General features: G+C 45.3%; 2 protein-coding genes, 1 long non-coding RNA gene and 1 other non-coding gene across 20 annotated transcripts in view; 2 read left to right on the top strand and 2 right to left on the bottom strand.

Moving 5' to 3' along the window:
- The window catches only part of CHDH (choline dehydrogenase), a 74,542-nt gene extending 56,293 nt beyond the window's left edge, over window positions 1–18,249 (top strand). For both annotated transcript variants that reach the window (XM_030867440.3, XM_030867439.3), the window contains 3 exons: window positions 16,210–16,352; window positions 16,834–16,936; window positions 17,694–18,249. In XM_030867440.3, the coding sequence (XP_030723300.1) occupies window positions 16,210–16,352; window positions 16,834–16,936; window positions 17,694–18,112 (665 nt within the window). In that variant the 3' untranslated portion in view covers window positions 18,113–18,249. The remainder of the gene's footprint in view (window positions 1–16,209; window positions 16,353–16,833; window positions 16,937–17,693) is intronic.
- LOC132598145 (uncharacterized) lies at window positions 236–20,109 on the bottom strand. The gene is made up of 6 exons (XR_009565894.1): window positions 19,703–20,109; window positions 17,381–19,188; window positions 16,350–16,439; window positions 15,167–15,462; window positions 12,010–12,302; window positions 236–1,196 (listed from the first exon to the last, which is right to left on the bottom strand). It is a non-coding gene; the product is annotated as an uncharacterized lncRNA (long non-coding RNA).
- Window positions 20,110–22,205: 2,096 nt separating this feature from the next.
- CACNA1D (calcium voltage-gated channel subunit alpha1 D) overlaps window positions 22,206–26,970 on the bottom strand; it is a 317,823-nt gene continuing 313,058 nt past the window's right edge. For 14 of the 16 annotated variants that reach the window (XM_060308364.1, XM_060308363.1, XM_060308362.1 and 11 more), the window contains 2 exons: window positions 24,800–25,120; window positions 22,206–24,326 (listed from right to left, as the gene is read on the bottom strand). In XM_060308364.1, the coding sequence (XP_060164347.1) occupies window positions 24,033–24,326; window positions 24,800–25,120 (615 nt within the window). In that variant the 3' untranslated portion in view covers window positions 22,206–24,032. Of the gene's footprint in view, window positions 24,327–24,799; window positions 25,121–26,970 lie in introns of those variants that run through there. The other 2 variants (XM_060308366.1, XM_060308365.1) reach the window with 1 other exon arrangement.
- TRNAW-CCA (transfer RNA tryptophan (anticodon CCA)) lies at window positions 26,098–26,170 on the top strand. The gene has a single exon. It is a non-coding gene; the product is annotated as a tRNA-Trp (tRNA).

Raw genomic sequence — 26,970 nt, forward strand, 5'->3', positions numbered from 1 at the left:
CCAGATTGCTGGTTCAAAGCTGAGCTATGCCATTTATTTCAGCTCTCTGAGCCTCAGTTTTCCCATCTGCAAAATGGGGATATGCCGTTCCTGTGTGGCAGGTTGGTGTGAGGACCAGACGCGATACACAGGGCTTGCCCGGGGTGACTCTGCAGGGGCTGGGTGCTGCCCTTCCTGATGGATGGATAGGGATGGCCTCATCCTGGACACTGCCTGGGGCCCAAGGGGCCAGGAGAAAATGCAGAGAAAGGGCACTTGATGCTGGACTACAGCTTCTGTTTCTCAGCATTTTCCATGCAGTTTCTAGCTGGGTCTCAGAGTACTGAGTTTGGCCAGGAAGTAGTGCTTCGAAATCTTATTCACTCAGCATGCATTTCTCGCACACCTACCGTGTGCTGTGCTACACGGTGAGAAGTGCTAATAAGGCAGGTTTTCTTAGGGAGTTTACGCTCTAGTGGAGACAATGGAAGGAAACTAAGTAAACATGCTAAGTTTTAAGTACAGTGAAGGAATAATTAGGATGTTAAACTGGAGAATGGTGGCAGGGGGTCTGTTAGGCAGGAAGAATACGTGTAAAGGCCCCGGGGCTAGGCATTGGGTGTGCTTGAAGAATGAATTTGTTGGGCCAGGGAGACTGCAGCACCTTGAGGAGGAGGCGGTGCAGGTGTTGCAGGGCCTTCCAGGGCCGGAGAGTAAGCTCTTGTCTAACACTCGGAAAGGAACTGTCCGATGAGACACACGTACTGACAAAGCAAAAGACTTTATTGGGAAGGAACCCCAAGGCAGAGAGCCTGGGGGAACCCAGGAGAACCGCTCTGCCACGTGCCTCGCAGGCTCCAGTTTTATGGTAATGGGTTAGTTTCTGGGTTGTCTCTGGCCAGTCATCTCGCTTGGCCCATCGTCTGACTCAGGGTCCTTCCTGGTGGTGCGTGCGTCTCTCAGCCAAGATGGATTCCAGCGAGAAGGACTCTGGGAGATTGGTCTTCTCCTCCTTCTTTTGCCCCTCCCGAATTCTCCCGGGAGATATGTTAGCTTTACTGTTGAGACTTCTCATTTTGATGCTAATGCCTCTCAAATTATGAAAATTATTAGTATTACCGCCGTTAGTGAAATAAATGAGCCTATGGATGAGACAGTATTTCATGTTGTGTATGCATCTGGGTAGCCGGAATATTGTCATGGTATTCCAGATAGACCTAGGAAACGTTGTGGGAAGAAGGTTATATTTACAGCTACAAATATAATTACAAAGTGAATTTTTGCTCATGTTGAGTTGAGTGTATAACCTGAGAGAATAGTGGGAATCAACGTACAAAGCCTCCCATAATAGTGAATACTGCTCCCGTTGATAATATGTAGTGGAGGTGTGTGACTACATAATATGTATCGTGAAGGACAATGTCTAGTGATGCGTTAGCTAGGACAATTCCTGTTAATTCACTTACTGCAAAAAGGAAAATGAAGCCTAGGGCTCGTATTGTGGTGGGAGATCATTCGATATTACCTCCATGAAGGGTTGCTAGTCAACTAAATACTTTTACTCCTGCGGAAATAACAATAATTATAATGGCTGATGTAAAATATGCTCGTGTGTCCACATCTGTACCTACTGTAAACATACGGTGAGCTCATCCAATGAAGCCTAAAAATTCGATTGATATCATGGCTCATACTTACCTATATATCCAAAAGGCTTTTTTTTTCTCCTGAATAATAATTTACAGTATGTGAGATTATTCCAAATCTAGGTAAAATCAGAATATAGACTTCAGGTTGTCCGAAGAATCAGAATAGGTGTTGATATAAGATTGGATCACCCCCTCCCGCGGGGTCAAAAAAGGTTGTGTTTAGGTTTCGGTCTGTTAATAGCATAGTAATCCTGGCTGCTGATACAGGTAATGATAATAGCAGCAATACAGCTATAATTAAAACGGATCATTACAAATAGTGGTGTTTGATGTTGGGGTATAGTGGGTGGCTTTATATTAATAATTGTAGTAATAAAATTAATAGCACCTAAAATTGAGGAGACACCTGCTAGATGTAGGGAAAAGATGGTAAGGTCTACTGAAGCTCCAGCATGGGCTAGGTTTCCAGCTAAGGGTGGATATACAGTTCAGCCTGTACCGGCACTGGCTTCAACTATTGATGATGCAAGTGGTAGTAAGAAGGAGGGTGGAGGTAATCAGAAGCTTGTATGATTTATATGGGGAAAGGCTATATCGGGTGCCCCAGCATTAGTGGGACTAGTCAGTTTCTGAAGCCTCCAATTGTGATAGGCATAACTATAAAAAAAATTATTACAAATGCATGGGCTGTTACAAGTTCATTGTAAATCTGATCATCTCCTAGCAGTGTTCTAGGTTAGCCTAATTCAGCATGAATTAACAGGCTTAAGGCAGTGTCTACTATTCCAGCCCAAGCACCAAACAGTAAATATAAGGTACTGATATCTTTATGGTTAGTTAAGAATAGTCAGCTGTTTATGAATGTAGGTAAAATGGCTGAGTGAGCATTAGACTGTAAATCTAAAGACAGGGGTTGAGTCCTCTTTTTGCCAAGTGCTGTGGTGAATTTTACATATTGAATTGCAAATTCAGAGAAGCAGCTTCAATTCTTCTGGGGCTTCTGCTTTTTTTTTTTTTTTTTTTTTCCTTGCAGCAGGAGAAGTAGATTGAAGCCAGTTGACTAGGGTATTTAGGTGTTAACTAAGTTTCGTGGGAAATGTAATCCCACCAATCTAGTGAGGATTTAGCTTAAATTAAAGTGTTTGATTTGCATTCAATTGATGTAGGATATAGTCTTGCAATCCTTATTGAGCAGGAATTAAGTAACTTATACTTGCTTAGTGCTTTGAAGGCTGCTGGTCTGTAACCTAAATTCCTAGTCCAATACTGAAAGAAAGGATTGGTGTAAGGGATAAGAGTATTGTGGATATTACAGTTACTGTTGGTAGGAAAGTTGTTTTGTCAAATCAAATTGTCATTTTACTTTTATATTATTTATAGAGGGAAATATAGTTAGTGCTGTAGAATACGTGAGTTGTAAGTAGAAGTATAGATTGAGTAACGCTGTGATAGCTATTAGTGTGGGTAAAATAATATTGTTATTTTTTTTTTCTTGAATGAGTATTCATTTTGGCATAAATCCTGATAGTGGAGGAAGACCTCCTATTGATAATAGGGTGATGAGAATGAGGGTTGTAATAATGGGTATTTTATTTTGTGTGTGGTAGTGTGGTGGTGACTGAGCTGTAAATGAATAGTATGAATGTGGGAAGTGTTATTATGATATATATTAGTAGGTTTAGGATTGTTATAGTTGGGTTTTACAATCTAATGGCTGTTATTCAGCCTATGTGAGCAATTGATGAATAAGCTGTAGTTTTTCATTGTTGGGTTTGGTTTAGTTCACCTCATCCTCCGATTATAATAGATGGTATGGATATGGATAATATTAGGTTTAGGCTGATGGATGGTGAGATTTGGTATCACACTGACAAGGGTGCACGTTTTTGTCATGTTAATAAGATTAAGCATGCTGTTAATGAGATGCCTTGTGTAACTTCAGGTACTCAGAAGTGGAATGGAGATAGTCCTAGTTTTATGGTTAGGGCTATTGCTATTACTATAGATGCTGTTGGATTAAAGATTTTTGTAATAGTTCATTGGCTGGAGTATAATAGGTTAGTGATAACGGCTATTATAAGTAATATGGATTCGGTAGCTGTGTTAGAAACTATTTAGTGGATGCTTCTATAGCTCATGAGGTAAACTTTTTTATTGTAATGGGAATAATGGCTAGTATATTTATTTCAAAACCGATTCAAATAAGTAGTCAGTGGGAGCTGGTTATTACAATTATGGTCCCCGAGATAATGGTTGTTAGGATGATGATAAAGATGATGGAGTTTAATAGTACGAGAAGGATATAAACCAACATTTTCGGGGCATGGGCCCAATAACTTATTTAACTGACCTTACTATATATTATGGTGTAATGTGGTAGCACGAAGAATTTTGAATTCTTAAGCATAGGTTCAGTTCCTATGATTCTAGAAATAAGAGCGTTTAAACCTCTATAGCTTACTCTATCACAGTAACTCTTTTATCAGACATATTTCTTACGTTTGCGGAGGAATGCCTGATGTTATAATAGGTAGTGAGACATGTCATATGCATATGGCTAGTGTTAGTAGTCAGAAGTTTTTTCAAAGTAAATGTATTAGTTGATCGTATCAGAGTCGAGAGTAGGATGCTTGAATTCATAGGAAAGAAATTGTTAGTAATAGTGTTTTGATGATAAGGTTGATTTTGTATAGTTCTGGTATGTAGGGGTTATGGAACGCGCTTAGAAATAGGATTGTTGAGAAAATGTTTATTATGATAATGTTGGCGTATTCTGCTAAGAAGAATATGACAGATGGGCCTGCTGCATATTCTATGTTGAAGCCTGATACAGGTTCAGATTCTCCTTCTGTTAGGTCAAAGGGAGCTCGGTGAGTTTCTGCTCGAGTGGAAATAAATCATATTATAGCTAAGGGTCATGATGGGAAAATTTTTCATAAATGCTCTTGTGTTGTGATGGAGGTTGAGAGGGTAAGAGACCTGTTTTTTAAGAGGACTGATAAAAGAATAATTGCTAGTGTTACTTCATATGAAATTGTGCTGCTGCTTGTAGGGCTTCAATTAATGCGTATTTTGAGTTGGAAGCTGATCCGGATCATAAAATGGAGTATACAGCTAGGCTTGATGTAGCTAGCATAAATAATACTCCTAGATTTATATTAATAAGTGGGTAGGGGAATTCGTATGTTTAGGGCTAGGGTTAGGGCTAGGGTTGGTGCAATGATAAATACGGAAATGGAGGATGTAGCTGGTCGTAGTGGTTCTTCAGTGAGTAATTAGACTGCATCAGTAATGGGCTGTAATAGGCCACATGGTCCTACGATATTTGGCCCTTTTTGAAGTTGCATGTAACCCAAAATTTTTCGTTCAATTAGTGTTAGGAATGCTACGGCTAGAAGAATGGGGATAACAAGTATTAAGATATTAATTATAAACATTTTGTTAAGGGAGAGGATTTGAACCTCTGGTTATAAAGGTTTAAGTTTTATGCAATTACCGGGCTCTGCCCCACCTTAACAAACCCTGGTCTTGAGTAATATATTATATGTATTAATTAAATTAAGATTATATCATTAATTGGTTTCAAGACACTTTTTAAAGTGGGCCTTATTTCTCTTGTCCTTTCATACTGGGAGAACTATATAATAGACAGAAACCGGTCTGAACTCAGATCATGTAGGACTTTAATCACTGAACAAACAAACCTTTAATAGCGGTTACAGCATTGGGGTGCCCTGATCCAACATCGAGGTCATAAACCCTATTGTTGATATGAACTCTAGAATAGGATTGAGCTGTTATCCCTAGGGTAACTTGTTGATCAATTTTTGGGATCAATTAGTGATGATATGTTTTGACTGGTAAGTCTAGACTTTAATCACTCAGAGCCTTTTTTGTGTTCCAAGGTCACCCCAACCAAAATTGTCACCCCATGTAAAATTTTGTTATCCCTTGGTGGTTTAGTTAGGTTTTTTTTTGCTTAATTAATTAAAGCTCCATAGGGCCTTCTCGTCTTATTTTGTTATTCCCACCTCTTCACGGTAAGGTCAACTTCACTGACTGAAAGTAAGAGACGGTAAAACCCTCGTGTGGCCATTCGTACAAGTCCTTATTTAGAGAACAAATGATTATGCTACCTTTGCATGGTCAGGATACTGCGGCCATTTAACAGTTGTCACTGGCCAGGCAGTGCCTCTAATACTAGTTATGCTAGAGGTGATGTTTTTGGTAAACAGACAGGGTTTGCGTTTGCCAAGTTCTTTTTACTTTTAATCTTTCCTTGAGTGCCTGCCTGTGTTGGATTAACAGTGTTTAATAAATAACTTAATGTTGAGTTGTATTTATTTACTGTTAATTATCAGCATATTATTAGTTACTGATGTAAACTTATGCAAGGAGAAATACTTCTTGTTGCTCATAACAACATTATTACCTCTGTCGGTCAATAGATTAGTCTAGTACAAATCTAGGAGTTGATTTGCTTGTTATTGGTATTAAAGTTACTGTTGAGCTTGAACACTTTCTTAATTGGTGGCTGCTTTTAAGCCAACTGTGGTGTTGTTTGTCTTTACTCTCTAGATAAGATTGTATCCATTTCTAAAAAGCTGTACCTATTTAGATAACATTGTTAAAATACATTAAAATTTATAATTATGTTGGTAACTTTTAAAGTTGAACTGAAATTCTTTTCCTGGACAACCAGCTATCACCAGGCTAGTTAGGCTTGTCACCTCTACTTATAAATCTTCTATTTTGCTACATAGATGAGTTTGTTCTAATAAACTGTTCATAAGTAGCTGGTCTGGTTTCGCCATGTTTAACTTAAGTTCTTCGTTAGATGTTCCCTAGTTAAATCATTATGCGAAAGTTACAAGGGGTAAACTTTGCTTTTTGTTACTTGTAGTGCTTTTTTCATCATTCCCTTACAGTACCTACTGTATAGCACCAGAGGATATTTTAAATTTCTATCCCCTATACTTTAAATGTTGAGTGAATGTTTTATTTAGTCTGCTTGTATTAGTAGATATGGGGAGAGGTGTTGGGCTAGATTTCATTCAGAGTATTCGTAAATTATGAAATCTAGGTGTAGACTAGGTGCTTTATTTAAGCTACGCTTTGATTTATCCAAGCTCACTTTCCAGTATGCTTGTCACGACTTGTCTCCTCTTGTATGATTAGTATTTGCTAATAGATTATAGGAAATTATTATAATACTTGACGAGGGTGATGGGCAGTGTGTGCGTGCTTCATGGCCTTATTCAATTAAGCACTCTATTCTTAATTTACTACTAAATCCTCCTTTGGTTTTCATAATTCATGTGTGAGAAATATATTCTTGAAATAGAAAATGTAGCCCATTTCTTCCCATCCTATAGGTTACACCTTGACCTAACGTTTTATGTATGATAATTATGCTTACTTTTATTCTTTTTTAGAGTTTGCTGAAGATGGTGGTAACGTAGACTGAATTAGCAAAGGTTGGTGAGGTTTATCGGGGTTTATCGATTATAAAACAGGCTCCTCTGGAAGGGTGGGAAGCACAGCCCAGTCCTCTGAGTTTTAAGCTGTTGCTAGTAGAACTCTGGCCAATCATTTTGTTCTTGTAGTTATTTGGGTTTAGGGCTAAGCATAGTGGGGTATCTAATCCCAGTTTGGGTCTTAGCTGTCCTGTAGTCAGGAAATACTAAAGTCACCTTCGTAGTCTATTTTAGTTATGGCTTTTTACAGCTTAGTTAAAATTTAACTTCATTTTATATCACTCTTTAACACACTTTGCACCAAGTTTCTATTAATTGGGGTTAATTATATGACCACGGTGGCTGGCAGAAAATTTACCAACCCTAGTTAATATAACTTCATCGAACTTCGGTTTACGGCTTAATTTTTATCGCTGCTGTTTCCCATGGGGTGTGGTTAAGCAGGGCGTTATGAGCCACTCATATTAGTGTGCTGATGCCTGCTCCTTTTCATCGTAATGATTTGGAGGGCATTCTCACTGGGGCACGGATGCTTACATGTGAATTTTATTAAAAATTAATAGAAAGGCTGGGACCACAGCTGTGTGTTTATGGACCTGGTAAACTCATCTGGGCATTTTCAGTGCCTCGCTTTAGATTTTAAGCTACACTAACAAGCTGTTTCTACAGAGTGAAGTAATATGTATATGGTGGGTTTATGTCGGATTAATGTTAAAATTTTGATAAAAGTGGTCTATATAAATGGTAAATATCTAAGAGTTGATTGGTATGACTGGGGTTTATTTTCTAGGTCTGTCTAATTCTGAGCATTCAGTTCATGTTTATCGAGTAGACAGCTAAGTTCCATGTATTTATCTGTTTTTGCCTTGTTTTGGGGGTTTGGTAAGGCATTATAGGCATGTAGAGCATGGGATTTAGTGGGGGGTAAAGAGGGTTTGTTAAACGGGTCATTCATCTGTTTACTGCATGTGTGTGTGTACGTACGTGTACGTGTGTGTACGTGTGTCCGTAATTTCCTTATGGCCTGTAACCATTGATTGAATAACACCTTATGGTTGATGATGTTGGTAAATAATATTCAATGAAAGTCCAGCTACAATTTATTTGACTGTGTGAAGGCCTCAGATGGCCATAGCTGAGTCACAGCATCTCTTTAAAAATTAAAGATTGATTAGCAAATGCATGAAATCAGTTATGTGTAAGCATGGGCTGATTAGTCGTTGGTCCGACGAGATGTCTCATTTACGAGGAAAGAGTAGGCTCTTTCAGGTGAGATGGCCCTGAAGTGAGAACCACTTGTCTGATAAAGTTCATTAGTAGAAACCGCCACAAGTTATGGGCCTGGAGCGAGAAGAGGGACACCCCAAGTGGGTTGATGGTTTCACACAGCCTGCTGGTTACACTTGTGATCTACTGGATATGGTACACACGTTGACTAGAATTGATTTGACTTAATGTGCTATGTACTGTCAATAAGATAATGTACGTGCTTCTAAGCGTGGGGTAAATAATTAATGCACGATTGTACATATAATGTACTGTGTACTGTCGGTAAGATAATGTACATGCTTGTAAGCATGGGGTAAGTAATGCCCATTATACATATAATGCATTAGGTACGATACGGTATTAGGTACCTAGTAATGTGGTCGTGCATATATGCACGAAGTACATAGTAGTTTATGGTAAAAAGAGGTTATTTTAATACTGACATGGTACTTAATAATCTTGTAAATGTCCCGTAACAAAGTTGCAGGGAATGGTTTAAGTGGAATTTCAGTTTTGGGTGCTGATGGTGGATCTGGAGCCTGTTCCTTGAGTCTTAGGGAGAGAATGTTATTCTCCTTTTCTGGTTTACAAGACCAGGGTAATAGATATACTACAAACACTCTTCATTTCAGGAGATTATTTTCAGTGATGCTAGTTACTGACATTAGTACCCAAATTTAAAAAGAAATATAAAGTAGATGCTAGTTGTCCAATAGTAATGAAGGGGTATTCCACGGGTTGTCCTCCAATTCATGTTAGTGTTAATAGGTCTGCTACTAGTACTCAAAATAGGTGTTGGCTGAGAGGGCGAAATATTATGCTTTAGAGGTCAAAGTGTTATGCTTTGTTGTCTGGATGTATGGAGTATTGGGATGCGTGCTAGAATTAAGACTGAAAAGATTAGGGCCAGGACTCCTCCTAGTTTATTGGGGATTGATCGCAGGACTGCAGATGCAAATAGGAAGTACCAGTCTGGCTTGATGTGGGTGGTGGTTTGAGAGGGTTTGCTGGGGTGTAGTTATCAGGGTCTCTTAATAAATCGGGTGAAAATACCACTAACATTATTAGTACTAGAAGTAGTAATGAGGCACCTAGATGTCTTGGATTGTATCGTAGGGGTGAAATGGAATTTTGTTACGTCAGATGAGATTCCTGTGGGGCTATCAGATCCTGTTTCGTGAAGGAATAGTAAGGGGACAGCTGTTTGTTAGTGCTGCAATCACGAATGGGAGAATAAAATGGAAAGCAAAGAAGCGTGTAAGAGTTGCTTTATCTACTGAAAAGCCACCTCAGATTCATTTGACAAGGCTTGTGCCGATATATGGAATTGCTGAGAGGAGATGAGTAATAACTGTTGCCCCTCAGAATATTTGTTCTCAAGGTAAGACATAGCCTATAAATACTGTGGCTATGACCGTAAATAATAAGATGATTCCAGTGTTTCATGTTTCTAAAAAAGTATAGGATCCATAATAGAAGCCTCGTCCTATGTGAATAAATAGCCGAATAAAAAATAGGGATGCTCCATTTGCATGTAGGTATCGGATAACTCACCCATGGTTTACATCGCGGCAGGTATGTGTTACTGATGAGAAAGCGTTATTATGTCTGATGTGTAATGTATTGCTAGGAATAAGCCTGTTAAGATTTGTAATACTAGACAAGTGGAACCGAGATCTCATCATGATGAAATGTTTGATGGGGCTGGAAGATCAATAAATGCACTGTTAATAATTTTTATTAATGGGTGTGATTTTCGGATGTTGGTCATTAGTGTTCTTATAGTTGAATAACGATGATTTTTCACGTCATTGGCCATGTAAGAATAATGATAACATACACTGTATTTATTTTAAGTACTATTTTTGTAATTAGTTTGGTGGGGTTTTCTTCAAAACCTTTGCCTATTTATGGTGGACTTGGGTTGATTGTGCGTGTTGGTTGTGGGATTGTGTTGAATTTTGGTGGCTTATTTTTGGGTTTAATAGTATTTTTGATTTATTTAGGGGGGATGTTGGTAGTGTTTGGTTATACGACAGCTATAGCTACTGAGCAGTATTCTGAGGTTTGAGTGTCTAAGAAGACTGTTTTAGGTATATTTCTTTCAGGGTTGATAATATAATTTTCAATGGTATTTTATGTTTTAAAAGATGAGGAAGTGGAGATTGTATTTCAAGTTTAACAGGCTAGAGGACTGAGGGACTTATAATACAGGGGATTCTGGATTTTTAGTGAAGAGGCTTTAGGAATTGTGGCATTGTATAGTTACGGTGCTTGATTAGTAACTCACTGGTTGGTCATCGCCTATTGGTGTTGTAGTTATTATAGAGGTTACTCATGGTAATTAAAGAGAACTATGCTTAGGGTGAGGGTAAAGAGGAATGAGAGAAAATATAGTTTGATTAGGCCTTTTTGGTCTGATACTAGTGTAGAAAATGTTATTTGAATGAGGGAGGTAGTTTTTGGTAAAATACTTTCTAGTTAGATTAAATCTAGGAGGGACGATGCTGATATGCTTCTTGCCATATCTAGAGTTACACTACAACAATCATTGGTCCTCATATGTAACTATATATCACCATTTTATCAGAGGCTCAGTCACACATTTGGTAATGCAAGAAACAACAATTTTGTAAAACAGGCAATATAAAAAATAATATAGCTAGCAGTATTAGTAAGGTCATATGTAAAAATGTAAGTCAAGAACTTCCATTAGGTGCAGCCCAGTATATCCCAGTTCATCTGACTTAGTCTGTTGTGTACCAGTTCTTATCTTGAAGGGACATTATATATTGGCATTGTCCACAAGGCACCCAGCCCAATTTCCTAGTGTAACTAGGTTGGTTATCCCTAGTACAGTTTAATTTCCCCAACATAAGGGAGCCTTTAAATTTAAATGACCATAGCCTGGTGTTAACCTTCTGCTTGCAGATCATGGAGCATCTGATCTTAATCCAAAGATAGATTACTGAGTTAAGCTTCAGAAACAAATTTAGAGTGTCCTTTTAATAATTCAATTAAACTTTGCAACAATATAGCATCACAGCAAGGAACTATCTGAGAAGTGAGTCTTAGTGAATACAGACCTCAATAAACAGAATTAGAATTTGATATCCACTGAAATGTCTCTTTCTCCCTAAAATTACCCTCATTTTTATCAGATATCTCCAAATCAAGATTAATTTGTCCGCAAATTAAGTTTGATAAAAGGCCTCCCAAGGCCAGGAAAGCCACGCCAAGGGCCTTTCACAGATTTTGCCTTATAGATTTAGGTGACTCCCTCCCTTTTTGAGGTCCGCAAAATAACTCGAGATTCCTGCACCTGTTAGGAGGTGGCTTTACTAATTTATCTTATACAGCTGCTGGGAACCTAAGAGTTTGCAATCTCTGGAGGGATCAGGTAGAAAGAAAAGAGAAGTGTTTCAATTCTGCTTACAAAGGTACAATTTACCAAATTGCTACAAGTCATAATTAGTTTGAGGGGGTTTCTTTATATCTGGAAAACACAGATTAAAAGCTAGTAATGTTTCAGACAGAAACCATAAAAATTATAACCACGTTCATCAGTTTACTCAATCCTATGTAACTAATCCTTTTTGTTAACAGTTTCCATTAGACTGTTAAAAATATCTTACCTGGGATTTCCCCTGCGGTCCAGTGGTTCAGACGCCAAGGGTTCCATCCCTGGTCGGGGAACTAAGATCCCACATGCCTCGCAGTGCGGCCAAAAATAAAATAAAATAAATAAATAAACAAATAAACAAACAAATAAATAAAAGACATAAATAAAATAGCTACTCAAAAAAAAAAAGTCTTACCTAGTTTAGTAGTATGATTTAAAAGTTATCAGAAACCTGTACTTGTCTAAAGCCCTTTCTGTGAATCTTCTTGAAGATGAAGCAGTTTTGCAAAGCATCAGCTTAACTGCCTGTGAACGACAAAAAGTCTTAAAAAGGCAAGGTTAACAAAGAAGCTTAACCAAGTTTCTGTCACATACAACATTTTAAGATAACTAATATTATAACAATACCAGGACATATCCAAATTTCAGAAACTTTATATAATTTCTAGAATGTGTATATTAATACTCTTTATCCATACAGTATATTCTAAGTAGGTTTATCCCTAGTGTGACAATGCTCTCCATGTAATTTAACATACCAGATACTACTAGTTAAATATTTCTCTCTGAAATGCCTCAGAGACCCTCGAAAGTGTCCCCAAGTTAGCTGGAGGTCAAAAGAACTTTAATTAAAATTTGGTATTTGGGAAGTTTGTCAAAAGGTCTCAAAACACTTGGTCAAATAAGATCATAGGTCATCGTGAGATAATGCTTACTTCTTACCCAAAGTTACAAGAGATCTCAAAAGCAAATACAGATCACTTAAAGGCACGGAAACTCACACAATCTGTTATCAAAAGCAGCATTCCAAGGAAACTTTGTCCTCTTACTAAAGAGAGAAAACCAGATCCAGTCTTGTACCAGCCTGCTTTTAATAACAAAATTCACTTAATTAACTGTACTCTACACCTAGCCAATCCTGACCATCCACAAACCCTCCGTCACTGTCTGTATCCGTATTAGTCTGCCCCCCATTCTCTTCTCCATTGAGACACAACCAGCTCTAAGACAGACTCACTTTCTTTTCCTTTCATAAAATGCAATTCCATTCTCATACCTTCTTCACTGCAAACACACATCCTACTTTCCTGCTGTACACTGAAATGCTTCCTTTATTATTTCTATTAGCTTTAATTACATGTTTAAATTAGAGCCCTCAACTCTTAAAAACCTTAATTTCTAGTGAAAACTAAGAGGTAAGCAATTATGAACTTTTTTTTTTTTGGGTTGCACTGGGTCTTAGTTGTAGCAGGCGGGCTCCTTAGTTGTGGCATGTGAACTCTTAGTTGCAGCATGCGTGTGGGATCTAGTTCCCTGATCAGGGATCGAACCCGCACCTCCTGCATTGGGAACGTGGCATCCTAACCACTGCACCACCAGGGAAGTCCCAGCAGTTATGAACTTTTACATTAGCATTCTGTAGATTGGTAAACATAAATACTAGTGAAAATTTCTAAAAACATTTGCTTTCTTATAGAGAGCATCTCAGGGTGGCATCAAACATGTTCATTAATAGTCCTAAATACATTTAGTTTCTCTGTTTAGTAACTGATGTCTCAGTATCTTATTTTATTTGGGAACCACCTAGCTATTCAGTAACTTCCATCACTTAATTTAGAACAACTCTAAATTTCAAGTATATTTCCAAGTATCTGGAGAGATTATTCTCACGTAGACATTCCTAAAATATAATTAATTATTCCTAAAAAGTTCACCCAAAAGCTCTGATCTCACTTGTATTTTAGTTCACTTAAAAAATTTCATCACACCAAGTTATGTTCCTTGCTGACAGATTTACAACAGATATAATAAGATCTTATTTGACTTCTATTAAACCTAGGTACAATAAAGGTATTATACTTAATGTTGATGAGAAAGACATGTCTATTTAAATGAACAAACTTAAACTAAGTTTAATACCAGACATTAATTTAATACTGAATATTTCCCAGTTTACATGAACCTGAAATTAATTCTGGCCAGTTACCTTCTGTATTTTTGAAAATTTATATAAGTGCTATATTTCCCTTAAGCCAATTAAATAGAGCTCATTAAAAAATTAGTTTTGGTAATAACATCCAAAGGTAAGGACATATATATAACGCACACAGATATATAGACAAACACAACCAGAGATCTCAAAGCTTCATTTTCTAAACTTAGTTATGAATCAGGTATTATAAAACTCACTAGTTTATAAATAATGGTTGGAATAAGTAAAATTTAGAAAGCTTTCCTTCCACATTGTTTTTTTTCCCCTCAATCTCAGGAATCTCAGGAATTAGAGATGATCTAGATCAGATAAGGGATCCTGAGAGCCCTGGTCTCACGGCACAGGGCGAGAAAAGCAAGTTCTCTCAGAAGGAGTTGTTCCCTCAGGGTCAGAATTCTGAAAAGACGTTTTATCAAGCTTCCCTTTTCTAACTGTATATGCAAAAAGAACCAGTTTGGAATTTTCAAGAGTTTCACCTAAACCAGTTTTCTCTGGAGTCTAAAGAATATTCTGGCCACCCAGTGTTGTAATAGAATATCATCTTTTTCTTAGTCATAGGCTCATAGCTAAAATCTTTCCAGTCAGACAGAATTCTCCCAAGAGGGCTCTGCAGTGGAACAGAACCAGAATTTCATAAGGCAGAATGGCCATCACAAATCGCAACACAGAACACAGAGTATGAAACACACACAGGCACGGCTGTCCTAATCAGACACTCCCTTAAATACAAGGTTGCAGTCTCTCAGAAAACCTCCTACAGAGACAGAGAACTTCAGATCCCAGTACTGACGAACGGAGTAAATGGAAATATCTCAGGTCTTCAGAGATTTCAAAGGGAGGAAAGGAGGGCTGTTTGAAAGAAGAGGGGGAGGAGGGTGGGGGGACAAAAGGGGTGGCCTTACGGACATCTCCTGCCACCTGCAGACGCCCAGGCGTTACGGGACTTTTCTCTGGGCTTCCAGGAAGGGAGGACAGGAACTCGGCCCTACCAGAAACCAGATACCAGATAATTCAAGTTCTCTGCCCACCGGAGGTGGTCAGGCTCTGGCGCTCAGATAACTGAAGCCCTTCAACCAGACTCCTGCATCCAGAAGACAGGAGGGTGGGATAGGAGGGGTTGAGAAGAGGGAGGGGAGAGGGAAGGGCAAAGACGTCGGCGACGTCTCTTGTTCCTTACCTGGGCGGGGCACTCTGGCCAGTCATCTGCGTCAGGAGGAGATCAGAGACAAGAGGGTCCCAGTGGTGGCCTCTGGGTCTGGTCCGTCGCTAGGTGAGCTGGTGCCTGAGCAGTCAGGATGTCGGTCGTGGTAAAGAAGAGATTCCACCAGAGTCGCCAGCTGTTGCAGGAAGGGAGACCCCTTCCAGGGCCCGAGAGTGGGCTCTCGAGTTGTTAGGGAACCATTAACCAAAACCACTCGCCTTGGCCAGGCACGATGATAGCCTCTTGCCTGAGGTGTCTCACAACAGGAGGTCCTGAAAAAGAACACGGTGCTGCTGGTGAAAACCAGCATTGGGAGGAGCCAAAAGAGGGCAGAGATGACCAGCCTCCCAGAATCCTTTGCACTGGGATCCATCTTGGCTGAGAGATGCGCACGCCACCAGGAAGGACCCTGAGTCAGACGATGGGCCAAGCAAGATGCTTGGCCAGAGACAACCTGGAAACTAACCCCATCACCATAAAGCCTGAGACCGTGAGCCACGTGGCAGAGCAGTTCTCCTGGGTTCCCCTACCCTCCTGCTCTCTGCCCGGGTGCCCCTTCCCAATAAAGTCTTCTGCTTTGTCAGCACGTGTGCCTCCTCGGACAGTTCATTTCCGAGCATTAGAGAAGAGCCCACTCTCGGGCCCTGGAAGGGGTTCCCCTTCCTGCAACAGTGGGAGGTTGGATGGAAGGGGGCCTTGACCTGGATCACGGCCTGTGTGTGAAGGGTGGGCTGCAGTAGGTTTGGGATATGCCCATAGGACATCAGGTCCCACAGTCCAGTTGGCAGGGGTGGAGTCAGGGGACGGGGCAAAGCTGAAGCCCCTTGGCATGGAGCTGATATCGAAAGCCCTGGTGCTGGGTGAGCCCACCTCGGGGAAGGAGGACAGAGTCGAGGACTTGGGTCCAGGCACTAGACTACAGGCCAGGAAGAGGAGGAGGAAGTGCCCAGGAGAGAGGAGGCTGGCCCACCTGCCACACCTGGACTTGCTCCTCTGCCTCATCGTCTTCTGATCCTCAGGGGATGGAGCCACGGCCCATCTGGAAACAGGTGGGTTCATCCGGAGCCAGCCTGGGGTCCCCCACCCGGACATCCAGTTCCACTTCCTCCCTTCCCAGGTGATCGACCATGGGCGGGTCCCCCCACAGCAGGAGGCTTACCAGGTGAGCAGGTCGTCTCCCCACTGCAGCAGGGCCTCCAGGGTGGGCAGTCCAGAAGGCGGTGCCCTGCTCTCCAGCTGCCCGGAGTGTCTGAGGGGAGGGAAGGGGGGTGGGGAGCCAGAGGTAGAGTGAAGCAGACTGCGTGGTGCACAGCAAGGCCACACCCGCACCCAGCTCGGGGCAGCTGCACCGGGTCCTGAGTACTAGAAATGGACAATGAAGCCGGCTCTGCCCAGGGACCGCCAGCCCCTGAACATGAGGCATCAGGTATAAAGCCAGGAAGCAGGAGAGAGGGCCTGAGGTGGTTTTGATGCCTTTTGTGTGCGTTGGGGGTGGGGTTGGTAAGATGCAGGTAGATTTTAAAATGTATCTGCTCTTAATTGACTCCGGGTGTTGAGTCCCAGGGACCACAGGAAACCCGGGGCCTCTCTAAATGACTAAGCTGGGGGTTAACAGGGGTCACCGCCTCTCTGGGCTCTTCCAGGTGCATGTGGGGACCATGCGGGGCACGAGCGTGGGCTGGCTCAAACTGAGAAGTGCCAACCCCCATGACCACCCTGTGATCCAACCCAACTACCTGTCAACAGGTAATTCAGCCACCTTTGTCTCTCCCAGACCTGGGCTTGTTGGCTCGTTGACGGACTGACTGCATGAATGAGTGCCTTTATGGGGTTCATATTTGTCCCTGAATCTCACCCCTGGACCCCGTTTTTGAGACACAAGTCACATTCTGTCCTCCCTCCACCCCATTATCCTGGGCTGTAAACGTGCACGTGTTGCTATGTAGTGCCCTCGGTCACTTGAAGTAACCCTGACACACCATTTTACACAGTAGGCAGGATTTGCAGCTTCCAGAACAATCTACCAAGAGACGCAAGGAGATCTGGCTGTGTATAGATAGCTTACAGAACCTTTTTCTTACTGTTCCTGTGAGTATCTTCTAAAAGCAAATTACACTCCTGGGCCTGCCTCTTTATGCACAGCAAAACTGCACAGTCCCCACTGGGCAGGTTTTGCCCAATAATACTCACGCTGTGGCAGAGGCAGGACGTGTAGTCTTCTCTCTATCTTATAGATAAGAAAATTCAGATCTCCGATTTAAACGTAGGGCCTCCGGGGCAAGCTGTGTCCGTCTAGGATGCTGTCTGTTTGGGCTTCGTGGGACTCTGCTCGGTTGCACTGTAACTGCTGATGGGTAGGTGACAGGCAACCTGGTGGCTTGGACCTCCGTGTCCCTGAACCGTGTCCCCTCGGGCAGCTTCTTGAGCCTCTCCCGGTGGCGGATCTTCCAGCGAGGCCAGCATGGTAAGAGGAGGCATGTAACCTGTTTCTTCTCCTTGACAGAAACGGACATCGATGACTTCCGTCGGTGTGTGAGGCTGACCAGAGAAATTTTTGCACAGAAAGCTCTGGCGCCGTTCCGGGGGAAGGAGCTCCAGCCAGGAAGCCACGTCCAGTCGGATAAGGAGATAGACGCCTTTGTGCGGGCAAAGGCAGACAGCGCCTACCACCCATCGTGCACCTGCAAGATGGGCCAGCCCTCCGACCCCATGGCAGTGGTGGACCCGCAGACCAGGGTCCTCGGGGTGGAAAACCTCAGGGTGGTCGACGCCTCCATCATGCCCAGCGTGGTCAGCGGCAACCTCAACGCCCCCACCATCATGATCGCAGAGAAGGCGGCCGACATCATCAAGGGGCGGCCGGCTCTCTGGGACGAGGCTGTCCCTGTCTACAAGCCCAGGACCTTGGCCACCCAGCGCTGAGGCCGTCCCTGAGTAAGAAGGCTCAACACAGCCCTTGGCGCCAAGTGTGCCTTCCTGGCTCTCTCTAGAATGTTACAATTTGATGGCCAAGAATTGGATAATTAATTTAAGAAATGAAACCAGTATTGGTCAGTGAATCGGGTTCTTTCTTCCCAGCATGTCCCTGGGGGCCCTCTGGGGAAGGCCGGCATTCTGGCTGGGGCCCCTCCTCCCTGCCTCCTGGTAGGACAGCAAAGGGGACGGGAGGCTGGTGGAGAACGGGTAACTCTGGCCAGGTCCTTGTCTTGTGTTCCGCGGTGCTCTGCCTCCTGGTAGGACAGCAAAGGGGACGGGAGGCCGGTGGAGAACGGGTAACTCTGGCCAGGTCCTTGTCTTGTGTTCCGCGGTGCTCTCCAACCCCGGGTCCTGTGTTCCTGGGTCCTGATAGGACTTGAGGAAAGTGGTTCTCTCCCAGGTTCTCTCCCTCTCGAGGCAAGCCCGTCCAAGAGCAGGGTGCTTGCACAGAGGCCGGGGCATCCTCCCTCTCAGGCTGAAAGCTGCAGCGGAGGCCGAGGGTCCCACAGGAGTTAGGGAGCGTGGAGCTCAGCTGGGGTGTGTGCACAAGCGTCCAGTGTCCAGAGGGAAAGCTGCCTGCTGGAAGAAACAGGCTTCTCCTTTCTCTGCCGCTTCCTGATTTCACTCCCAGAGTGAGGCAGGAACTGGTGCTCAGTTGGGTCCCTCTGAGGGGCTCGCAGCCCACCTCTCTGATGCTCTGGTTCTTATTAACACCATCAGCCCGATGAGAGGAATCCTGGGACTTTTTCCAGGACTCAGGAGTCTACAGGGCCTTTTCACTACCATGGGTTTCAGGGTTTAGCATTTTTAAAGATTTTCCTGTTGCCAGGAAACCTAGAAACCCAGAGCAAACCTGCGTCCCTGGCCCGGTCCGTGCAAAGCCTCACTCTCAGCCTGGGGAGATGGAGGGCTCAGCAGTGGCCACGGCCAGCTCATTCACATTCTCCAGACGTCCACAGCAACAGACCAGGCGGGAGCCAGACTGACGGGAAAAGAAGTCAAGTAAAACTATGATCCTGATCCTGTAAAAAAAAAAAAAAAAACAAAACGCAGTTGAGTGAAAGAAAAATAAATTGGCAAAGATTTGAGTTTGCGGGGGGTGGGGGGGCGGGGGAAACAGATACAAAGTAACATTTAAGACAGCTCTCTGATCTTTAAACTTCTTATAATTTAGTAATGCAATCCCGTAACTTATCTTTGAACTGAGACTGTCATTATCCAGCCTGTCTCTACAAGGTAATGAAAACTTCAGTGCATTTTGGATTGATTTTTCTGACGATATCCAAAAGCCACCGTCTATGGCGAGAAAGAATGGAAGTGCTATATAGAAACCTGTCGTGCTGGACCCAGAATCAGGAGGGGAGGAAAATGGAACATTCCTGGCTTCACCCTGGATCACAGTGGATTGAGGTGCCTTGGAGGCCCAACAGCTGCAACTTAACGTTTCTGAGAAAGATTTCCAGAAGGGTGGAAAGAAGAAAGCCATCACACCATCCTTCCTTTAAAACTCCTTAAGCAAACCTTGTTTCGTCTTACCTGTATCTTGCTTTATTTTCGGTTCCAACGGAGGGTCAAGAAAGAAAATTCTCCATCTGCCAAGAGATGTCTCTCTCCTAGAGAGGTCCCCACCTGCCCACAGGCCTCCTCTGGGTCTTGGAGCTGCCTGCGGGGGCGAAGGAACAGTAGGAGTGCAGGTGCCAGCCCCCTGCTCTGAGGGCCACGAAGTGACACGTCAGGTGTGCGGGGGGGGTCCCAGGCCTGAGTGTGACTGCGCTGACCTCCTCTGGCGCCGGTATGGCAGGTGACGTGGCCATTCAGTTCGGTCACCTCTGCGTATGTGGTGCCCTCGGCCTCTGAGACAGTGGCTGATGCGCTAGCGTGCGTGTGTCGATGGGCAAAGCGAAGTGTGTAAGGGGAGCCTGTACGGTGGATGGCACCCAGGCCCCTCTCCCGCCCTTGCTACGGGGCCTCGTTCCATGCGATCACATGACACTGCCCCCCCTCCCCCCACGTTTCAAAGGAGGAGAGCGTGAGTGTCGCGTATATCCACGACCCAACAGAAAACTGCTGTTGGAGTTCAGACCCAGGACAGAATATTCTGATCTGAGGCGGTTCCTCCCTCGAGCCCTGACAGCTGAGTGCTGTGGCCACGTGGGCAGGGTGGAGCCAGTGGCCCGTGTCCTAACCCGAAGGGTCCACCACCACGAAGAAAGCTCCGACCTCAGAAAGAGAGGGCTGTTGGCCAAGGAAGCCAGAGAGGGGAGGAAAGTGCGAACTGGAATTGGGGAGGATGAGCCATAGTCTGGCAGCCCGAGGGGCATGGAGACCGGCCGGCGCTCAGCCTCCTGAAGAACCAGGAAGACGTCGTTTAAGTCCCTTAGCGAAAAGCCTGCCGTACTCCCCAAAAGGAAAAAACGTACATTTCCAGAAATGGTTGAAAAGCCTAACAGAAAGCTGCAAATGTGCCTAGTGGTCAGAACACTGACCCCTCTGAAGAAGCCAGTGTTTAAGCTGCTGCATGAGCAGAGGGTTCTTCCTGGCAGAGTAAGAGCCAGAACACACAGCTAGAGGAGCAGCCTGCCCGCAGGTGACCAGGAAAGGGCAGGTCCCGGAGGTGGGACTCTGGCGCCTTAACGTCCGGCCTCGTGCGGCCCTTGTGCAGGCGGCAGGAGCCACTTCCACAGATTCAGATAGAGTCTTCTCTCCAGCCAAACCGTGGTCCTCCGCCCAAAGGTCATTTCAGATTTCCACAGCACGACTTACCATCAGATCAAATGCCTAGGTGCCTTTCTCTTAAAAACCAGAAAAAACACACACCCTTCTCCGCTGGCCCCATCTTGAGACCCAGCCTCCCATCGCATCTCCTGCCACCGTCCCCACAGGGCGCCCTCCCAGCCATTCTGGCTCTCGTTCTCTGGTTAGAAGCAAGGGCCCCAGGCCTGCTCCTCTTCCTCGCCTGCCCCCCTAGGTCCCCAGTAGGGAAGGAATATCATTTTAGAGAAGGAAAAACTTCTTTTCAACAAATGAAGGCCATAGCTGGAGTCTGTCTTTGAGTCGGGGAGGCTAGTAAAGGAGTTAGAACTCTGTGTGTGATGCTGACCAGCTTTCAGGACAAACTGACCACCCAGCCTAACAGTAAAAACCTTCGCAGGAAAACAGGCAATGGGCAAAGACACGTAGGACTGCAAAACATAAACACCACAGAATAAACTGCTCTGGTTTCTCTCACAAGCGTGGCATCAGCCGTAAAGTGGGTTCATCAGGCAGGTTAAGCCCATCCTGCACTGGAGAAGCTTCTGGGGCCTTCACAACCCACCCTTCCCAGCCACTGGCTGATTCTGAAACATCTCAGAATCAGGCTGGGAGGTGCTGCGTGGCCCGGTCGTCTGGATGGAAATCACAAGAGACCATTTTAACGAGGTTCTTGCTGCCATTTCTGTTTCGTGATATTATGGAAAACACAAGATGAAAGCAACTAAATGTACTATTCCTGGGGACACAACAAAATGACTTTTTTTAGGGAGTGGGAGGGGAACTAAAAAGGAGAGACGTTTAATCTTAAAAGATTCCTGAAAGAAAAAAACCATGCCCTACAACTTCAAAGTTTTCTTCCAAAGAAAAATTTAATGTTAGATGAGCAGTCGAAGCAGGCTTAATGCAGACAGATATTAGGAGTGGTGCAGCCTGTAAAAATGCCAGTTAAGTGCCGACTAGAAAAGATCACCGACTATACCAGAAAACTCAGTCCTGTTACGGCAGTTTTGGACTGATGATGGTAAGCCAGGCCACACGGTAAGAAAGACCAATGCTCGGTGGAGAGACACAGAGTCTGAGATGACGGTGATAGTGGGTTAGCCCTTTAGGAGAAACAGTGCTCTCTGCGGCTGGACTTAAGTTGCCATCGGCATGAGGATAAGGAAAAAGGAGAAGGTGCCAAGAGGATGAGAAAAACATCTACATAATTGCAGAAGTGCCCTCACAGAGCACCTGCCCCCCCGAAGCTCTCACTGGCCAACACCAGCTCTTTGCGAGGAGGGCTCCCAAGTACAATAAAATTATTAACACAGTTTTATTCTGAAGATCATTTTGCATTTTAATAAAAAAGAATTTACGTCAGGAAATAGTCATTTACAAACCTTGAAGTGTTTTTGCCTGGATCTGGAGTAAGAATGTCTTAAGAAGAGGTTTGTAAGGTCTTCATAACAAAGTGTTATTTACAAAAAAAAAAAAAAAAAATTAACAGATTACGTAATATTTAAAAACTTTGAACCCAAAATCGCTACCAGTCTTTTTGACGGCAGGGAATCCCTGCCAAGGTAACTTGACAAAGTCGGCATAATTCTGTGAACAGAAAAGGAAGCCTTGATGGGTCTAATGATCCAAACGTGGGTTTTCATTGAGAAGTACAATTGGAGTGTGAGTGCGTTCTAATGAAAACGTCAGCCCTCATTCAGTTGCATATAAAAGCCCTCAAAGAGAACACACAGTACAGCAATGTTTTGTAAAAAGGCAACAATACGATTTGTACAGAGCCCGACGTCTAGTCCTATAGATCATCCTTTGCCCCCTCTGTCCCCAGCACTCCTTATTTCTTTCCTAAGACAAGCAGCCTTACCAGTCCCCAGGGGACAACAGCAGAAGGACCTCATTCACCTGTGCGATTATCTCTGCGCCGGAAATGTCCTGTGGGGGCAGCTGAGAAAACCACAACTATGAATGCCACCGGGTCAGAGTAACCAGCTCGACCTAGGCTGCAGTGTGCTCATCGGAGAGTTACTAAAGCAAAACAAAAGACAGCTGCAACCCACGGTGGATCAGAAGGTGCAACATCAAACCATAGAACCCCTGCCCCAAAAAAGACTGCAAATAGTCATCTGGTACCTCTTGTGTAAAGACAGATTTATAGTGACTCAAAATAGTTTAGAAAAATCTCTGTAGTGCCAAGTTCTTTTGAACTTAAAATTTTACCCCCAAAAGATTTCCACTGGATAGATGAGAATCGGCTCTATTTCTTCTACTTCTGTGTAGCCCGAGTAAAAGTACTCGTAGTTTCTAGATTTGAGTGGGGAGCTACAAGTATTAGGGCCCGTGGGTATTGCTGCATTTCCAATACGGTACAATAGTTACAAAATATAGACCATCTCTTTACAAATACAAATTATAGTATATTACAAGTCATATACAGTAAGTCTAGAATTTTTAAACAAACTAGCGTATCTAAGTTTACCTGGTTGCGAGTGCATTATTATTCCAGTTTACAGTTGCCCTTTGCCTGACAGTCAGAAACCAACCGTCAGAGTGATGCTCTCTCCTGTAAACTGGCGTCACGTCACAGAAAACCCCGTTTACAGGGTCCCATTCCCCTCTCAGGATGACGGCTGGTAGGTAGGTCCTGACTTACACACTGTATTTCAGAAGAGCCGAACAGGAATCAGGAAGCAGTGTGTTTTGGGGGGGAAAAGGTTTAAAAATGGATACGCTGGGCCCAGTGAACGTCTGATATGCTAGACCGATGGCTGAGGTAATGACATAGGTAAGGTGATCGTCATCACCTTTAAACCTTCCCCTCATGCCCGCGGGTGGCGGGCCAGCGCTCTGGACAAGCGGGCAGGGCTTGTCCGCCCTCCTCGCTGGTCCTCTCCAGGAGGGCTGGACCTGCCCTTGCCCACAGCTGGGGCTGAGTGTGTGGGTGCAGCTGTCCCCTACCAGATTTATGGCTTCCTTGAGGCATGACATCACTTGTACAAAAGTCTAAATTGAATAGGGACTCCACACTGGTGCCTATATTTTCCTAACTACGAGGCACTTTTCCCCTGGCCCTCGGCGCCCCACCTGAGGCCAGAGCCAGTCGGCCGCTCCCTGGGGGCTACAGGGTGGTGATGCAAATCATTTCATCCGCCAGGTCCTCCTCATCCCTCCCGAGGTCTGGCTCCTCGTCGCTGTAGCCGGGCCCGAAGTCCTGGAGCTCGTAGTCCTGCCGGCGTGAGACGGGCCCCACGTCCCCGTTGGCCCGGGGATGCATGTTCCCGTTCAGCAGGTTGCTGGCTGCACTCTCCATCTCGTCGATGGTTAGGTCACAGGCATCGGCGATTTCGTGTTTTGTCGCTGACACAAATTTTGGGTCCCTCGCATACCGTCCTAAGCCTTCGGATATCAGAACCTGCACAGGAAAGAGGATCAGTGGCACGAATGCAAAAGGACAGAAAAAGCACCTCAAGCAGTGACTGTATGATGTGCTCTGGGGACTCGGCCAATCATGTCTGCTAGCCCCCATACGTGGTAACTAAGAGGGAAGGTGAATGGCTTGGAAGATCTGAAGGACCTCAAACACTGCACGTGGCCCAACAAGAGTGCAGCCCACCGGGGACAGATGTCTCAGCGTAAGCTAGTCGAATTTGCAGGAACAGCACACACAGTCCTAGGTACAGCTAGCTGATGAAACCCGCAGGGGTGCTGTTTTTATATTCATGCTTTAAGTACCATCCTGGCTGCTAAGAAGTGGGCGGTGTCCAGGTTCAGAAGCCAGGCATCCGGGCTCCGGAGCCCACCTGCCCTCAGAACCACCACCCGTGGCTGTTGTGCGCGGTTCTCCCCAGTTCCGCCCTCCCATGCAGACTCCGTGGCCACACTCACCGCCTCCACCAAGCTGTCTGCGCTCCTCTGCTTGTCGCTGTTTTTGTTGTGGAAGCTGCTGGGGACAGTCAGGCTGGCTGGTGTGAACGTCCGATAGGAGACGCCGGGCTCGTCCGTGTACCACGAGCTGCGGTGCAGGGACGGTAGGCTGCCGTTGACCTGGTCCGGGGCCTCCGACCGCTCGACCTGGATCAGTGGGGTGTAGCACGGCGTCCAGTCCCTGTACGACGGGGTCGCTGGCGGGGTGGCCCACGACCTGGTGGAGTGGCTCGGCGAGTACTTCTGGGCTTTACTGGAATCTAGGCCGGCGACTGCCATGATCTGAGGAGAAAGAGGAAGTGGGGAGACCAGAGGTCCTCAGAGGTCCTGGCCTCGGGCCCCCTCAAAACAGACCAGGCTGGGGCTTCCCGGGTGGCGCAGTGGTTGAGAGTCCGCCTGCCGATGCAGGGGACACGGACGGGTTCGTGCCCCGGTCCAGGAGGATCCCACATGCCGCAGAGCGGCTGGGCCCGTGAGCCGTGGCCGCTGAGCCTGCGCGTCCGGAGCCTGTGCTCCGCAACGGGAGAGGCCACAACAGCGAGAGGCCCGCGTACCGCAAAAACAAAACAACAACAACAAAAAACAGACCAGGCTGGAGGCGCTATTTTACAGGGGCTTCAGAAGGACACAGCACACTGAGTAATTCAATGAATTGGCCATAAAAACTTGGCTTTCTAGCAGACCATGTTTTCTTTTCCCCCACATGCATATTTCCTGTGACTCTTCCCAGGTAGGAATCCGTTGTTGGTGAAACAGCTTAGAAGCATGAAGAAACAGGGAAGACGCACAAGCTGTGGGGTATGAACATGCCACCCGGTTCACTCCGGGTTTGAATAGGGAAGTGCATTCAGGGCAAGCTGACTGCGCCCAGCGCTCGTAGGGAAACAGGCTGGTTCTCTTTAGGGCAAGTCATCCCGCGGCCAGCACTCTGCTCAGAAGCACCAGGTAGGCACAAGCCTGCTTCTTCCACCTCCAGAGACGCCATGGCAGGTCTGCCCTGGCATCCCACTCTGCAGAGGGGGACGGTGAGGCTGGGTTTATGAACAGCACAGGCCTGTGGCCAAGTCGGAAGCCAGGACCGCCTGGGGGAGGCAGGGCGGGGCAGCAGGGGACAGGGCACTGTCACGCACAAGCCCACGAAGACCTCCATGCCTACTCGGTGTGTGGCATGTGATGGCCAGGGCCGTCCAGAGGTTTGTCCTCCGTCCACGACAAAGCAGCACACAAAACTTAACATAAAAAATGGAAGGCAGCAGACTTCGTTGGTGGTCCAGTGGTTAAGACTCTGCGTTCCAAACGCAGGGGGCCCGGGTTCGATCCCTGGTCAGGGAACTAGATCCCGCCTGCCGCAACTAAGATCCTGCATGCTGCAACTATGACCCAGCACAGCCAAATAAATAAATAATTTTTTTAAAAAAAGGAAGACAGAAAGGCGAAAGGTTGGCAGACCTGAACAGAGACTCTGAAATGGACCCTCAGGGTAAGAAGCATACCATACCGTGTGTGCTCCCACCTGACACAGACACACAGACACAGACACGCACACAGACACACAGACACACACACACACACACACACACACACGAGGACAGCAGCTCTGATGTGCTCTTTTCAGGAAGACAAAGTACCATATCCTTGTCCTGGAGGCAAAGCCCCACAGGCCCTCCAGTCCCTGGGCACCCTCCTGTCCGGCCGCCCTGACGGGCCGGTCTCCCTGGACTACACCCCCCTTGCAGGCAGGTCGGAGGCTCACACACCCTCGTGACCCCAGGGCCTGGCCCCCAGAGGGCTCCGTAAATGACGGGACAAGCTCTCAGAGCCAAGGGCAGCACCGATTGTTCAGGGTCAGTAAAGCCGCTGCCACTCCCTGCAGTGTGGCTTGTCCCAGGCCCTGCCTTCAGTGCCGAGGACGGGTGTGTGCAGCTAGGCTGAGAGCCCGGCTCTGGAAGCTGGCAGCCTGGGACTCAAATGCCAGCTCGGCCGCTCAGCTCCTGTGTGAGCTCAGGGATGTCACCTTCCCTCTGTGATGCTTGCTCGTCCGTAGGACAGGGTTCATGATAGTTTCTATTTGGCAAGGTGGTCACAGGACTGAACCAGAGTGTTTGTGAAGGGTCCCCCTTCCCTCCAGGGCT

This window comes from Globicephala melas, chromosome 11 (assembly GCF_963455315.2).
Source record: "Globicephala melas chromosome 11, mGloMel1.2, whole genome shotgun sequence".
NCBI lineage: Eukaryota > Metazoa > Chordata > Mammalia > Artiodactyla > Delphinidae > Globicephala > Globicephala melas.